The sequence below is a fragment of the Peromyscus leucopus genome, chromosome 3, assembly GCF_004664715.2.
Source record: "Peromyscus leucopus breed LL Stock chromosome 3, UCI_PerLeu_2.1, whole genome shotgun sequence".
Classification (NCBI taxonomy): Eukaryota; Metazoa; Chordata; class Mammalia; order Rodentia; family Cricetidae; genus Peromyscus; species Peromyscus leucopus.
In genome coordinates this window covers 87,978,493-87,992,298 of record NC_051065.1, presented here as the reverse complement: position 1 = coordinate 87,992,298, position 13,806 = coordinate 87,978,493, and the positions used below count along the sequence as shown (strand labels likewise).

Genomic DNA, 13,806 nt, shown 5'->3' with positions numbered 1-13,806 from the left:
GCTTCCGAGTCATTGCACAAATGTGGTAATGTGTGTAGCATTTAGAGCTGCTGTCGTGTGCACATGATGCATTTCTGAATGACCCCTGGCCCAGAAGAGCTTCTTGATAAAGTTAGTTAGAATCTACTTCCTCTCAGAATTGTTTCTTTTCCAAATAAGTATGTTAAGATGTACATACATTTGTACTTCCATATATTTCTGAGAAACCACAAAATGTTTTTTGTTTTCCTTTTGTTTTTTGTACTGGTGTTTGAACCTAGAGCTTCATGTGCTAATGAGCAAGTACTTAACCAGTGAGCTAACCCAATCTTTACTCTTTCATAATTTAGAGCTGTGTTCACTAAGTTGTGCAGGCTGGCCTTGTACTCGCTCTAGCTAAGTCAGGACCTGAACTTGTGATTTTCCTGCCTCAGCCTAAATGCTGGATTTAAGAGGTGTGTATCCACATCTAGGTGTTGTGGCTGTTTCTGGTTTGGACTCTTTGTCTATTTGCATCTCCTTTGGTTAAATGGAAATCATTTTGCATTTGCTATACAGCTCCCAGGGACTTGTCTTTTATTTACTCTGTACTCTTGAAGAGGGGAGTGCGTGCGTGCGTGCGTGCGTGCGTGCGTGCGTGAAAATAATGGCTGCATTGTGACATTTTCATACACTGGTATTGGTGTTCCTTGACAAGTGGTTCTTCTGAAACTTACTTGTGTCTCTCATAGAGTCACAGAATTTGGATAGTTAATCAGTGCCCAGCAGAGAAATTGAAGTCCCCCAGCAAAATGTTAAAGGCTGTCAGTATTTGGCCCTAATAGACCCCTTCAAGCTCTTGATCTTTACATTCGAAAGTAAAACCTTAATTAATCCCTTGTTAACCATTCTCTTGTTGCACCTCTCTTTCTTGCTTCTACAGAATATTTTGCTGAATTTAGCTGTCTCCCTTTTCTTACAAGGCAAGCTTAGTTACTACTGTCTCTACCTGAAGTCAGCTTTCTTTACATTAGCCCTGCCAAACTCAGAGTCAGCACTTTCTCCTGTGACTGTCATGATGTTTATCATATTCTATGTCACTATGTGTTTATGTCAACTTCTTAATGCTTCCAGCTACAAGTTAAATGTCAGGTTTAAAAAATATTCAAAGCTAATCCATAGCTTCTCAAACCACCCAGATATTGGTGTTCTGCCTGCCAGTGTACTTCTTAGGTTCTGAGTTCCAGCTTCATGTTTCCTTTGAATAGTTCCGGAAGTTCCCACTGTAATACACCTCTAGGGTGCATGTGGACAGCAGACACCCCTCAGATGCGCGTGGTCATAGCTTCAGAGGTGTCACAGAGCCCTTCCTTCCTTGCTGAGCATCAGTCTAGACGCAGTGCTTCTCCTCTCTCGCTGGGTGTTGGTTGTTGGTTCTCTTTTTATCTGTTACTACTGTCTTTGCTGCTAAAATCCAAGTCTAGTGGTAGAGATTGTCTCTGGAGACTATAGGATAACTTGGATTGATTTCAAAATAGACATTTCTCTGACATGCCTTATTTGTCTTTTAGGAGAAAAACATTATTACTATTATTATTATTATTATTATTACTATATTTTACTTACTTTAAAAAGTCTTCTCGAGTTCCTAGCAAGTAATTGGCTGTCATTAGCCATGAAGAGTAGAGAGGACCGGGAGGGGCTTTGTTGGTTGAAATGAATAGGTTTATGTAGTAGGTCGGTCCAAGTTATAACCCCATCTTGTGTGTACCCCACTTCTAGGTTACAGTTCAACAAGCACGGTGTGCTGCGGGTAGAAGGCTTCTTGACACCAAACAAGTACGACAGCGAAGCCATCGGCCTGTGGCTGCCTCTGACTAGAAATGTTGTGGGGACTGACTTGGACACAGCAAAGTATATCCTGGCCAACATTGGGGACCACTTCTGTCAGATGGTCATTTCTGAGAAGGAAGCCATGTCAACTATTGAGCCTCACAGTAAGAACATCTCTTAGGGGGTAGGATGTTGGAGTCTAACTTGACTTTTGTTTCTTCATGACACCCAATCCCAGTTGCCCCGATCGCATTTTCACCAGGAGGCTGGGTGGATGGTATAGTGAGGTTGCACTTTTCCTTGTGTAGCAGGTTTCTTCTGAGCTGTGCTGTCTGGGCTTGGTGTGCGACAGTTAGCAAAGGAAGAGCATTCCCTTTTTGTTTTGAAAGGTCAGTGTGAGTTGGTAGTGGCATTTGCACAGCCTCACCAGATGTGTAAACTCATCAGAAGAAGGTGAGACTTCAGATTGGTTACAGACAAGAGAGTCTTAATTCACAGTACAGTTTAAAAAAAACAGTAAGAGTGGACAGGCATACCCTAAGCCTTCCCGAGTCCCACTGTGCGGGGCTGGGTCCCGTAGAGACCTGGGTGTGAGAGTGGAAGCAGCTTCGACGGAGACAGTTGTCCCCACATCAAGATCGGAAGGGACAGCTGCTAGCTCAGTGTGTGACCATGCCCCCCTCCACTCTTGAAGAGCACTGCTCCACTAGTGCAGTCCAGTACGCTGTGGGGTCAGTGTTGGGGACATACAAGAACTGGACCTCCCCTGGTCACCTCAAGGTGTAGGATGTCTGGAAGGATAACTTTTTTTTCCTCCTTTCTGCATAGTCTGGAGAAATGAGGTGAGGTATCAAGCCAAAAGCACCATGGGACTCCTGTCTTATAAGTTTCATGATTTCTTCGATCGTTTTTTTCTCTCCCAAGTGACTGAAAGACAACAGTAGTGTCTACCATTTTGGATTTTGAATAACCCAGTGTGTCAGAATTTTGCTTGCACTTGCCATAAACAAACTGAAACTAGCTTCAGCACAAAATACTAGATTGATTTATTTTTCAGGACTTTGAAAAAGATTTATGTATTTTTACTTTATGTGTATGAGTGGCTTTGCCTCCGTCTATGTAAATGAACTGTGTGTGTGTGTGCGCTTGGTGCTCAGGAAGGCCAAGAGATCCTCTGGAACTGTAGTTAAAGATGTTATAAACCACCTAAGGTCTTCTACAAGAGCAGAAAGTGCTCTTAACTGATGAGCCATCTCTGTAGACCTGTTCCTTAGATTTAAGGAATTGGATCCAGAAGTGTGCCTGGGGATCAGGAGCTTCTGGGGCTGCTGGAGTTATTCTGAAGGAAGGAGCAGCTTTAGAATTAGGCTTCTGTCTGTGTGTTCAGAAGTCAGAGGTCTTGTTACACTTTTTCTCTGTGCTCTGCATAGGATAAGTTTCTCTTGTGCACTGATGGGTTCCTTCTTGAACAGATTTGGGTAAAAGTACTCTATGTAAAGAAACTCCTTACATGACTGCTCTTACGGAAGTCCACCTCTGACTGCAGTGCATAGACACTTGTTCTGTGCACAGAGAATTGTCTGGTAAGAGTATAATTAAGGAATCCTCTCCTTGAAAAACCTACACGTGGTGGACCTTTCTTTCTTGCATTTGTGATCATCCTGTTCCTCTTTCTTACATAACAAGCTGGTTGCATTAGAGAAGGAAATGAAATGCCATGAATGATATTGACAGATAGCACCCTACCAAAAAGGCTTCCCCTCAATCTTGATAGTAGGAATAGGTGTCCACTATTAGACTGGACAGGCATGCTGAGGGATTCAGGGGAGCTTTCTGGGACACCAGCATCTGGGAGGAAGTTAACAGATGAATGGGAACTCTGGACCCAGGGAGGACTTCTACCCCACCTGTGTTTGATTTCAGAAACCATCTGTGTGTACCTCAGCAATAAATGGCTTATTGATTTTTTTTGCAGGACAGGTTGCTTGGAAGCGAGCTGTCAAAGGTGTTAGAGAAATGTGTGATGTGTGTGACACAACCATTTTCAATCTGCACTGGGTGTGCCCTCGCTGTGGATTTGGAGTGTGTGTGGATTGCTATCGGATGAAGAGGAAGAATTGCCAACAGGGTGAGTGTGAACAGACTTGAGTCTCCTCCAGCCCCTGACACACTGGACTTAAGTCTTTTGTTGGTTAGTGGTTGATAGGTTTCTGAAGCACTGGGACTCTAAGGTTTCTGGTAAACAGTTAGCACAAGTCCATTTTTTTGCAGGTGCTACCTACAAGACTTTCTCTTGGATAAGGTGTGTGAAGAGTCAGATACATGAGCCTGAGAACCTGATGCCCACACAGATCATCCCCGGCAAAGGTATTTCCTGTGAGGCAGGGCCACCATACCCCGATCCCCACATACACACAAAGGCACACACCTCGTGTTGGGTAGCTTACAAGGGCTTCAGTTTAGTTTTACTAGGTATAGTGTGATCGCATCCTAACTTTTAGTATTGTCCTGAAAATACTTAGGAAACATTTTAAAATGTCCCTGCCCCTTTTAAGGTCTCGGGGACAGCTTTGTAGAAGGAAACAAGGTGTGCACTTGAGGAAGGCGGGACAAAAGGGAGGATGGAGCATCATGCTACCGAGTAAAGCATTCTTATGGGAAAGTCATTTTCTGCTCTGGAGGGTGAAAGTGCACAGTACCTGTCTTGAGCTACTTGCCTCTGTCCTCTCTTTCAGCCCTCTATGATGTTGGAGACATTGTGCATTCTATCAGAGCAAAATGGGGTATAAAGGCCAATTGTCCCTGCTCTAACAGGCAGTTCAAGCTCTTCTCAAAGCCAGCCTTAAAGGAAGACCTGAAACAGGTACTGTTGCTTACTGCTTAGGTCGCTGTCCTTGTCATTGTCTGTTTCTCAGCTAACGCAGGGGTTCTGTCACTGTGTTTGAAAGGAACATAAGGACAGCAGTCACTTTGGGGAGGGGCTTCATTCTTGCCTGTGACAGTTCAGCGTCTCACTCTTCATATTACCTGTGTACTCATCTGTGAGTTCTTAGTATTTTTATCCCTTGAAAAGCAAAAACATAAGGTTTAAATTGAATTCTTATATTTTACCTACACAATGTCGGAAGAATTAAAGGAATTGTTGAAAATGAACCCTCTATGCCCAGTGCTTGACTCCACAGGCCTCTTCCTGGTGGTATTGTTAGCATCACACCTGTCCCGAGCCTCCTTCCTGCCCTTCTCCAGTCGTCATACTGTATGTTGTGTTCAGCAGTCAACCCTTGTGCATTTCTAAAACTACTTACTCAGGGCAGCATGGGCTTAGACAGCTGTGATGTTTGGTGCCAGAACTAAACTTGAGTTCTTTTTATTTGTTTTAAGACGAGGTCTCTCTAGTCCTGTCTGGCCTACTGGGTATGTAGACTGGGCTGGCCTCACACTGACTGAGATCACCTGCCCTCACCTCCTGGTGCTGGGGTTAAAGACTTGGTGAACTTGAGTTCTTTGCTGCCATTTGTCACTGGCTCTCTCTCACCCACTGGCTTTCATTGCTTCAGCTTGCCTACAGTAAGAACACAGTGGTAGAAAGTCCTGGAGGCTGCATAGATAGCCTGAGTGAGCCCCATCACAGAAAGGAAGGGCCAGAACCACCACAGGAATCTGAATAGTCCTTTTTTCCTTTCTGATTATTTGTGTAAACTCTGCAACCAGGTGACAGAGTAGTGGTGTGTTCTTCCCAGTTGTTTGTGTTAGAGCAGTTCATCACGTTTAAAGCTTAGTCAGAAGAGAATCCCATCTGTGTGCTGACTGCTGAGCCCCCTCGTTCCACTACCCACCTCATTTGTTGACGGTATGCATGTTCTGAGTGCCTGCTCTGGATTCTGGCTGAGTTCCCAGGGAAGATAGGCACAGATCAATCATTTGAAGCCTCTTGGTATATGGGGCTGTAGGAATGTGTGCAAGCCTGTCTGGTGAGTGAGTGAGGCAATACCAAAGGGTGTTTGTTACCACAGCTTGTGTTTTTATTAGTAATACGTGAACGCTAAAAATGGAAATTTTTTTCTTGTCGTTACTGTTCTGTGTTATTACCAGAAGGTTGCTCCAGTCATAGCTGGGGCTGCTGGATGACTGTGTCAGCTGTGTGTTAACTGTCAGGGGAGAAGGTACAAGAAAAGGAAAATGCCAATCTTCATTACACCTAATTGTGCTTGTACACTTACAGACATCCTTGTCTGGAGAAAAACCAGCTCTTGGAACCATGCTCCAGCAAAGTTCCCCTGTGTTGGAGCCAGCCGGTGTGGGTGGGGAAATAGCCTCCAAGCCAGCCAGCAGTGTGAAGCCCGCCTGTCCTGCTAACTCATCGCCTCTCAACTGGCTGGCCGACCTTACCAGTGGGAATGTCAACAAGGAAAACAAGGGTGAGTGCTTGCCACCTTCTGGAGGAGGACATGAGGACAGTCACAGGGAGACTTAGCAGCTAACACTGCTGTGAGGACAGGCCTGGGAGTGTTGCATCATGGGAAGTGTTCCTCTATTATCCGGTACAGGTACATGGCATTCATAAGACTATGCAGCCCCTGAGAAGGGCACTTTACCTCCTCATCGAATTTTGGGGAAGTTGAAATCATTTTGGCAAGAATGGAGTGGCGCTGAGACTTTTTATCCTCCCTACGGACATAGCATACACTTATAGGGCGCATTCTAGGCACTTTGCCCTTGTTCCTTATCTCCCTCCTAGCCCTGACAGTCCTGCCTCTTCCCTTCAAATTTCTTTCAATGACTTTCTGTTTTGTTAGTTTAACTAGGACTGTATATATAAGTCATGGGTTTGAAACCAGCTGTTAGAACCTAGCTAGCTGTCCAGTGTGTGCTCAACTGGGTACTATATCTCCCTCTCTACTAGAATCTTTAGTCATCAGTGAGTGTCAGGGCCCTGGTGAAGTGCCCCACCCCATCCATGGCTAATTGTTGGGTGGCCTGATCTGTGTGGCCAGTGCCAGTAGGGGATGTAGGCTGTGATTCATGGCTGTGGCTGTGTGGTGTTTAGATGGCATTTCATAGGCCTTCTTTCTCCCTATTTTCTGGTTCTTAATTCTTCGTGCTCCCTATTCCTTCTGTGTGTCCTGATCCTTGAGGAGGTCTCCGACTTGTTTTAAGTGATGGTTCACTTGCTGCCCTGTCTTGTCTTAGTCTCAGTGTGCTGTCTTTTCTTACATCCTTGTTTCAGAATGGCTTGAAGTAAATACAAAGACATGGGCTTTGGAATCAGATAAAGTTAGACAAGAATTTAGGTAATTTTGCTTTCTGGAAAGAGAAAAATTGCAAATCAGTTCTTTCATGCAGACATCTTAAAATTTTTCTGAATCAGATCTGATATTATAAATAATGTGTATCAATGGCCATACTCAGATATGTACATGTAATTGAACATCGAAAAGTCATGTGATGAGATGTAGACAAACTGTGAAGTTGAACACCTGTAATTTTATGGAACTCTGAAATTGAGACTAGAAGAGGGTATCATTGAGGGTTTCTCCAGAAAAAGTGCTCACAGCAAGCATGAATAATGATTTTGGGGGTGTGGTGGGGAAACACCTCACTATGTTGTTCAGGTTGGTCTTCGATTCCTGCACTTAGTTGATCCTCCTGCATCAGCCTCCTTAGTAGCTAGGACACAGGTGGATAAACGCTACACCTGTCTTAACTTGTTTTGAAATTGTTTTAAGAGATTCCTTGTACTTGGGAATAAGATGAAGGTTCTTATTGTTTGAAGCACTCTGCTGGGAGTCCTGACCAGTGTGATAACGGCATACACACTATTTTTAAAATACCATTTATGGTGCTGGAGAGATGTAGGCCATTAGAGTGCTTGCTGCCTTTAGAGAGGACCTGGGTTGATTCCTAGCATCCTCATTCACTCGTCCATGCACTTCCAACTTCTGGCCTTCATGGGGATCAGACATACGCAGTCAAAGGACCCACATCCATAAAATAAAAATAAAAACCACGTGTGGTTTTCTGGTTTCCCCTGTGTATTTGATTCTGTTTTGAACTCTTTTTTTTTTTTTTTAAATATAATTTGTTTATTTTTATTTGCAATGGTTTTGCTTCATGTACATAGACTGTGTGAGGGTGTCAGATCTTGGAGTTACAGACAGCTGTGAGCTGCCTTGTGGGTGCTGAGACTTGAACCCAGGTGCTCTTAACCACTGAGCCATCTCTCCAGCCCCTTGAACTAAGTCTTACCTAACACACACTGTTAGTGTTTATCCTTGTAGAGAGTTTTTGTTTGGTTGGTTTTGTTTTGTTTTGTTTTAGGAGAGGAAGCTACACCCTGAAGCCATTCTGTTAGGGACAAACAGGGAGTTTGCCTTGAATACACATCTGGATATTTTGTTTTTGTTTTAGAAAAACAGCTGACTATGCCAATTTTAAAGAATGAAATCAAATGCCTTCCACCCCTGCCCCCTTTGAACAAGTCCAGCACTGTCCTCCATACTTTTAACAGCACAATTTTGACACCTGTGAGCAACAATAATTCTGGTTTCCTTCGAAATCTCTTGAATTCCTCTACAGGAAAGGTATGTGCTTGTTTTATATCTGTACCCCTTACGAAGTTGAGTAGAAAACGTGGTGTGAGTCATGTGTCACCATAGGTGCTCCGCAGGCTCCCAGGGATGCGAAGGGCACTTTGTCCAGCTACTTGCACTTTCTTAAACCCAGGTGTGCAGGTGTGTGAGTTGAGAGCTTGCCTCTTGGTCTGGGTTCTCTGATTGGTCTCTTGTGAATATGTGATATGTATGTGTTTGTCATCGTTGTACCATTATAGAGATAGAGATTTTTTTTTCAACAATAGAGAATGGCATAGTTAAAATTTGTGTTCTTTATCAAATTCAGACAGAAAATGGACTCAAAAACACACCCAAAATCCTTGATGACATCTTTGCCTCTTTGGTGCAAAACAAGACTTCTTCTGATTTACCCAAGAGGCCTCAGGGGCTGACGATCAAGCCCAGTATTCTTGGCTTTGACACGCCTCACTACTGGCTCTGTGATAACCGCCTGCTCTGCTTGCAAGACCCCAACAATAAGAGCAACTGGAATGTGTTCAGGGAATGCTGGAAGCAAGGGCAGGTAAGAGTGGCCTCTGTCCCCCCACCACCACCGTCGATTTCCTTTCCTCCTGGGTTTGTGTGTGTTTGGGGTGGATGTGGCTGTGGCTTCCTTGTATAAACCGACTCGGCTGCACTCTTTCCCACTCGAAATTTGATTGCTTTCAGCCAGCCATTTCTTGGGGTTTGATGGGAGACAGGCCTGAGTGACCTTGTGTGATCAACCTCAACAGCGAAAGTGACTAAGAAGCTGTTGGGATTTGAGAGATTTGACAAATGCAATTTAAAAAGAAAATCACACACACCCCTTTCGTGGATTAAAGCCTGTGCTTGGGGGCTGGGGAGACGGTCAGTGGTTAAGAGCTGCTGTGGCTGCAGAGGACCTGAGTTGGTCCCCAGCCCCATGATCGGCTACCTGGGTCACCATCTTACAGCCTCAGGTGTCCCTGAACACGGGGCAAGACAAGCACAGGCACACAGATAGACATGGAACAAACCAAACTCTAAACAGTGCTGAAAGCAGTTCTGCATGGGCCACGGCCGTATAATGTCATCGTGGAATCGGTGTGTCCTCGCCTTTGGTGCCTGCTCTCAAGGGCAGCTCCGTTGGCTCTTCGGTTGTGGGTGATCCCGTCACAGTGTTCATGGCCTTGTGGGTAACACTTTTTGGCCTATATGTCATATTCATACATACCCAGCCTGGTGTTGTGCCTTGGGGGCCGTCAGAAGAGTGATCCTTTCTCCTAGCAGCATAATTAATAATCCAGGGATTCTTACACACAGTGAGAGCAAAGCATGCAGCAGGTGGATAGTGAGGATACAGCCACTGGGTGGTCGGAGAACTTAGCTGTCATTTCAGCAGCTGAGACTGAGGACAAGCTGCTCAAAGAGGGCAGAGCTGGTAGAGGTCAGACTTACATCTCCTCCTCCTCCTCCCTTTAGCCAGTGATGGTGTCGGGGGTGCATCACAAATTAAACACTGAACTCTGGAAACCCGAGTCCTTCAGGAAAGAGTTTGGTGAGCAAGAAGTGGACCTAGTCAATTGTAGGACCAATGAAATCATCACAGGAGCCACAGTAGGAGACTTCTGGGACGGATTTGAAGATGTTCCAAGTATGTATTACAAAGATCTTTCAAAGAGGTTAAGGATGTGTAATGAGGGGACATGGGAATAGCAGGAGTCTATGGATTCAGGACTTCAAAATTTGCTGTCTCTTTCTTCTCTTTGTTTTTACAAAGTTTATGCATTTGAACTAGCCTGCCACTGGTGGTGGTACTAGTGTAAGAGAGCAGTTCTGACTAAACCTGATCTGTATAGTCCAGAAGATGGGGCATAGAGGACACTACGGGCCCTCTTGTCCCAGAACTGAAGGGAGGTGGGCTCAGCTTCTTTCTGAGTAAAACAAGCTGTTTCTGTTTCATACCGACCTTAGGAGATTGGAGATTGCTTTTGAGTCCCCTTCCCCCCCAGGGTTCTGATTGTGCAGGAAGGTAGTGGGTAGTTGGGGTGGTGCTGGTACTTTCACAACACTTCGAAGAAGCAAAATCAGGGTTCCAGGCACAAATTTTGTGTGTTCAAAAACAGGAACCCAGTAGGCCTTAACTAGCAGTCTTTATTTTGCTCTCTCCAAGGTATAGCTTTATTTCTTGAAGCCATAAAAATGAGAGTTGGCAGTTGGCAAGAGGGAAACAGCAAAGTTGTACAGATAAAATACTCTATTTGCGATATTAAGGTATAAACTAACTTAACATTTTTTGTTTCTGAAGTATAAATAACAATTCCTTTATTCTGGTTAATCTCAAGACCGTTTGAAAAATGAAAAAGAAAAAGAACCAATGGTGTTGAAGCTTAAGGACTGGCCGCCAGGCGAAGACTTCAGAGACATGATGCCTTCCAGGTATGGCTTCAGGTGTGGCTGAGCTAATTCTGTCCTTTGCTTGGTAATACAGTCTCTCCAGTAGTGGGAAAGTAGTTTTTTTTTTTTTTTTTCGAGACAGGGTTTCTCTGTGTAGCTTTGCGCCTTTCCTGGAGCTCACTTGGTAGCCCAGGCTGGCCTTGAACTCACAGAGATCCGCCTGCCTCTGCTTCCCGAGTGCTGGGATTAAAGGCGTGCGCCACCAACGCCCGGCTGGGAAAGTAGTTTTTATGGAGGTGTAAGACAGCTTCATGATTTTATTTGTTCTGAGATATATATATATTACATTGTATCTGTACCCTTAGGAGATATATATATATATATAATTTTATTTATTTTATTTTACAATACCGTTCAGTTCTACATATCAGCCACAGGTTCCCCTATTCTCCCCTCTCCCACCCTAGCCCACCCCTATTCCCACCTCCTCCAGGGCAAATCCTCCCCGAGGACTGCGATCAACCTGGTAGACTCAGTCTAGGCAGGTCCAGTCCCTTCCTTCCAGCCTGAGCCAAGTGTCCCTGCATAAGTCCCAGGTTTCAAACAGCCAACTCATGCAATGAGCACAGGACCCGGTCCCACTGCCTAGATGCCTCCCAAACTGATCAAGCCAATCAACTGTCTCACCTATTCAGAGGGCCTGATCCAGCCTTTGGTTCATAGTTCATGTGTTTCCATTCATTTGGCTATTTTTTTTTTTCAATAATTGAATAAAACCGAAATTTATTATAAGCCACAGTCGTCCTAGGGACCTCCATGCTATATATATAGCCTTCATGGTTCTATGGGTTGTGGTCTGATTGTTCTTTATTTTATATCTAGAATCCACTTATGAGTGAGTACATACCATGACTGTCTTTCTGGGTTTGGGTTACCTCACTCAGGATGATTTTTTCTAGTTCCATCCATTTGCCTACAAATTTCATGCTTTCATTGTTTTTCTCTGCTGAGTAGTACTCCATTGTGTATATGTGCCACATTTTTTTCATCCGATAAGTATATTTTTAAATGAAATGGAAAGGTGTAATGACTTTAGATCTGGCTAATGAATGGTCTGCATATTTAATATGGAAGTGGCTGCCCTGAAAACTTGAGACTGGTTTTCAGGCAGTCCTGGGATCACACACCAGAGCTCCCTCACTAAGACATCTGAATTGGTAGATCCATTTTCTCGGGTTAAGTGTAAAACCTTAGAAAGGAGCCTCATAACTAAGGAGTAAAGTGTCACTGAGTGCTAGCTCCCCTCAGGAAGTATGTATCAGCTCTGTAGCCTGAAACATTCATTCCAGATCATTTTGACACATCCGTGTGGTGCGGAAAAGACATCTGTTGGTGACTGCTGTAGTCTAGATACCAAGGCTAGCCCTCGCTGTCTCCGATCCACTCTTTTGTTGAGAAGGGGACAAAGGAAGTCCTACAGTACTAGAGTAGAAAAGCGATCTTGCTCTGCAAATTCTTGGTTTCCTGTTCTAGGTTTGATGATCTGATGGCCAACATTCCACTCCCCGAGTACACCAGGCGAGATGGCAAACTGAATCTGGCCTCTAGACTGCCAAACTACTTTGTACGGCCAGACCTGGGCCCCAAGATGTACAATGCTTATGGTAAGAAGGAAATGTCTAATTGAACATAATGGAAATGAAACAAGGTATTTGTCAAAATGCTTAGATTGAGAACAGCCAGACACTGCCTCAGTTCTTGCACAGTCTTTCTTGGTCACATATGTATGTATTTGCTTTTTTGCTCAGCTGCAGTTTTAAGGCAGATTGCAATTTTATGTTTTTCTGTCTTCAACATCTAACTTTAATTGCAGAACCTTCACATTGTGTAGTCATTTGAATCTTGGTGATATCTATGTCCGTTTTGCTAGCCTTTTCAATTCTCAGTATTTGTTTTTAACATTTCTGACTTTAAGTATTTTAGCAGCAGGTAGATCTGTTCCTCCCAGGCACCGATAGGTGGCACTGTCTGCAAAAGCTTTCCCTAGGAACAAAACTTCTGAGACTCCTTAGGATTTGGAGGGGGAGGTAGTTGTGTAATCCTGGTTCCATTCAAGTTGAGGCTGCCTCATTTAGAGGCTGGTTTCAGTGTCATAGGTTGAGCGGGAGTCAGTTTATCTTTGTTTTGTTACAGCCCTTCATTTTACCCAGTATTGCACTGGCCAAAACAGCCTGCAGTCCCTGGCTGCCGTTCTCTTTGGACACTCTTCCTCCCAGCTCCCCCCTAAGTCTCTTCTCCTTAGTCACTGTCTTTGAGGTCTATGTTTATCATTCTCTCATATTTATAACTCTATCAAATACCTTTCTGGGTCTAGAGAGGTGGCTTAGTGGTTGGAGTGCTTGCTGCACTTCCGGAGGATCTCGGTCAGTTCCCAGCACCCCTGTCGGCAGCACACACTGCCTATAACTCCAGCTCCAGAGGATCTCATGTCCTCTGACCTGGGGGTACATGCACACGTGACGTATACTCAACACAAACTCATACACATAAAAATGTTTTCAAGAGAGTGAATCTATTTTTTTGTTTGTTTGTTTTGGTTTTTTGAGATGGTTTTTCTGTGTAGCTTTTGCACCTTTCCTGGAACTCACTCTGTAGACCAGGCTGGCCTCGAACTCACAGAGATCCGCCTGCCTCTGCCTCCCAAGTGCTGGGATTAAAGGCATGCACCACCACTGCCCAGGGAGTGAATCTATTTTTTGTCATAGTATTGTTTATAGCCTGCTTTTGAGCTTTATGTTAAGTAGAATCTGACTTTCAAAATACTCTATGTGGTCATATGTAACTTTTTCATCTTACTTTTGACATGTTAATTGCTTTTTAAGCCTATGCTTTATACTTTTTAACATAGGAGTATCTTTAAACTCAATGAAGTCTTCAGTGTCTAGTGCAAAGGCTCATGTGCTCCTCATCCAGTGTAAACCACCGCCAGCAGCTGTTCTGGTTGTTTCATTGTGTCTTCCCTTTATATTGTTCCTTTATCATTGTA

General features: G+C 44.1%; 1 protein-coding gene across 1 annotated transcript in view; it reads left to right on the top strand.

Moving 5' to 3' along the window:
* Positions 1–13,806, top strand: part of Kdm3a (lysine demethylase 3A) — a 43,630-nt gene that overhangs the window by 25,590 nt on the left and 4,234 nt on the right. The window contains 10 exon segments of the mRNA XM_037203808.1: positions 1,741–1,955; positions 3,767–3,919; positions 4,063–4,158; positions 4,527–4,654; positions 6,014–6,209; positions 8,200–8,372; positions 8,689–8,925; positions 9,846–10,017; positions 10,709–10,802; positions 12,294–12,424. Coding sequence (XP_037059703.1) covers positions 1,741–1,955; positions 3,767–3,919; positions 4,063–4,158; positions 4,527–4,654; positions 6,014–6,209; positions 8,200–8,372; positions 8,689–8,925; positions 9,846–10,017; positions 10,709–10,802; positions 12,294–12,424 — 1,595 coding nt within the window.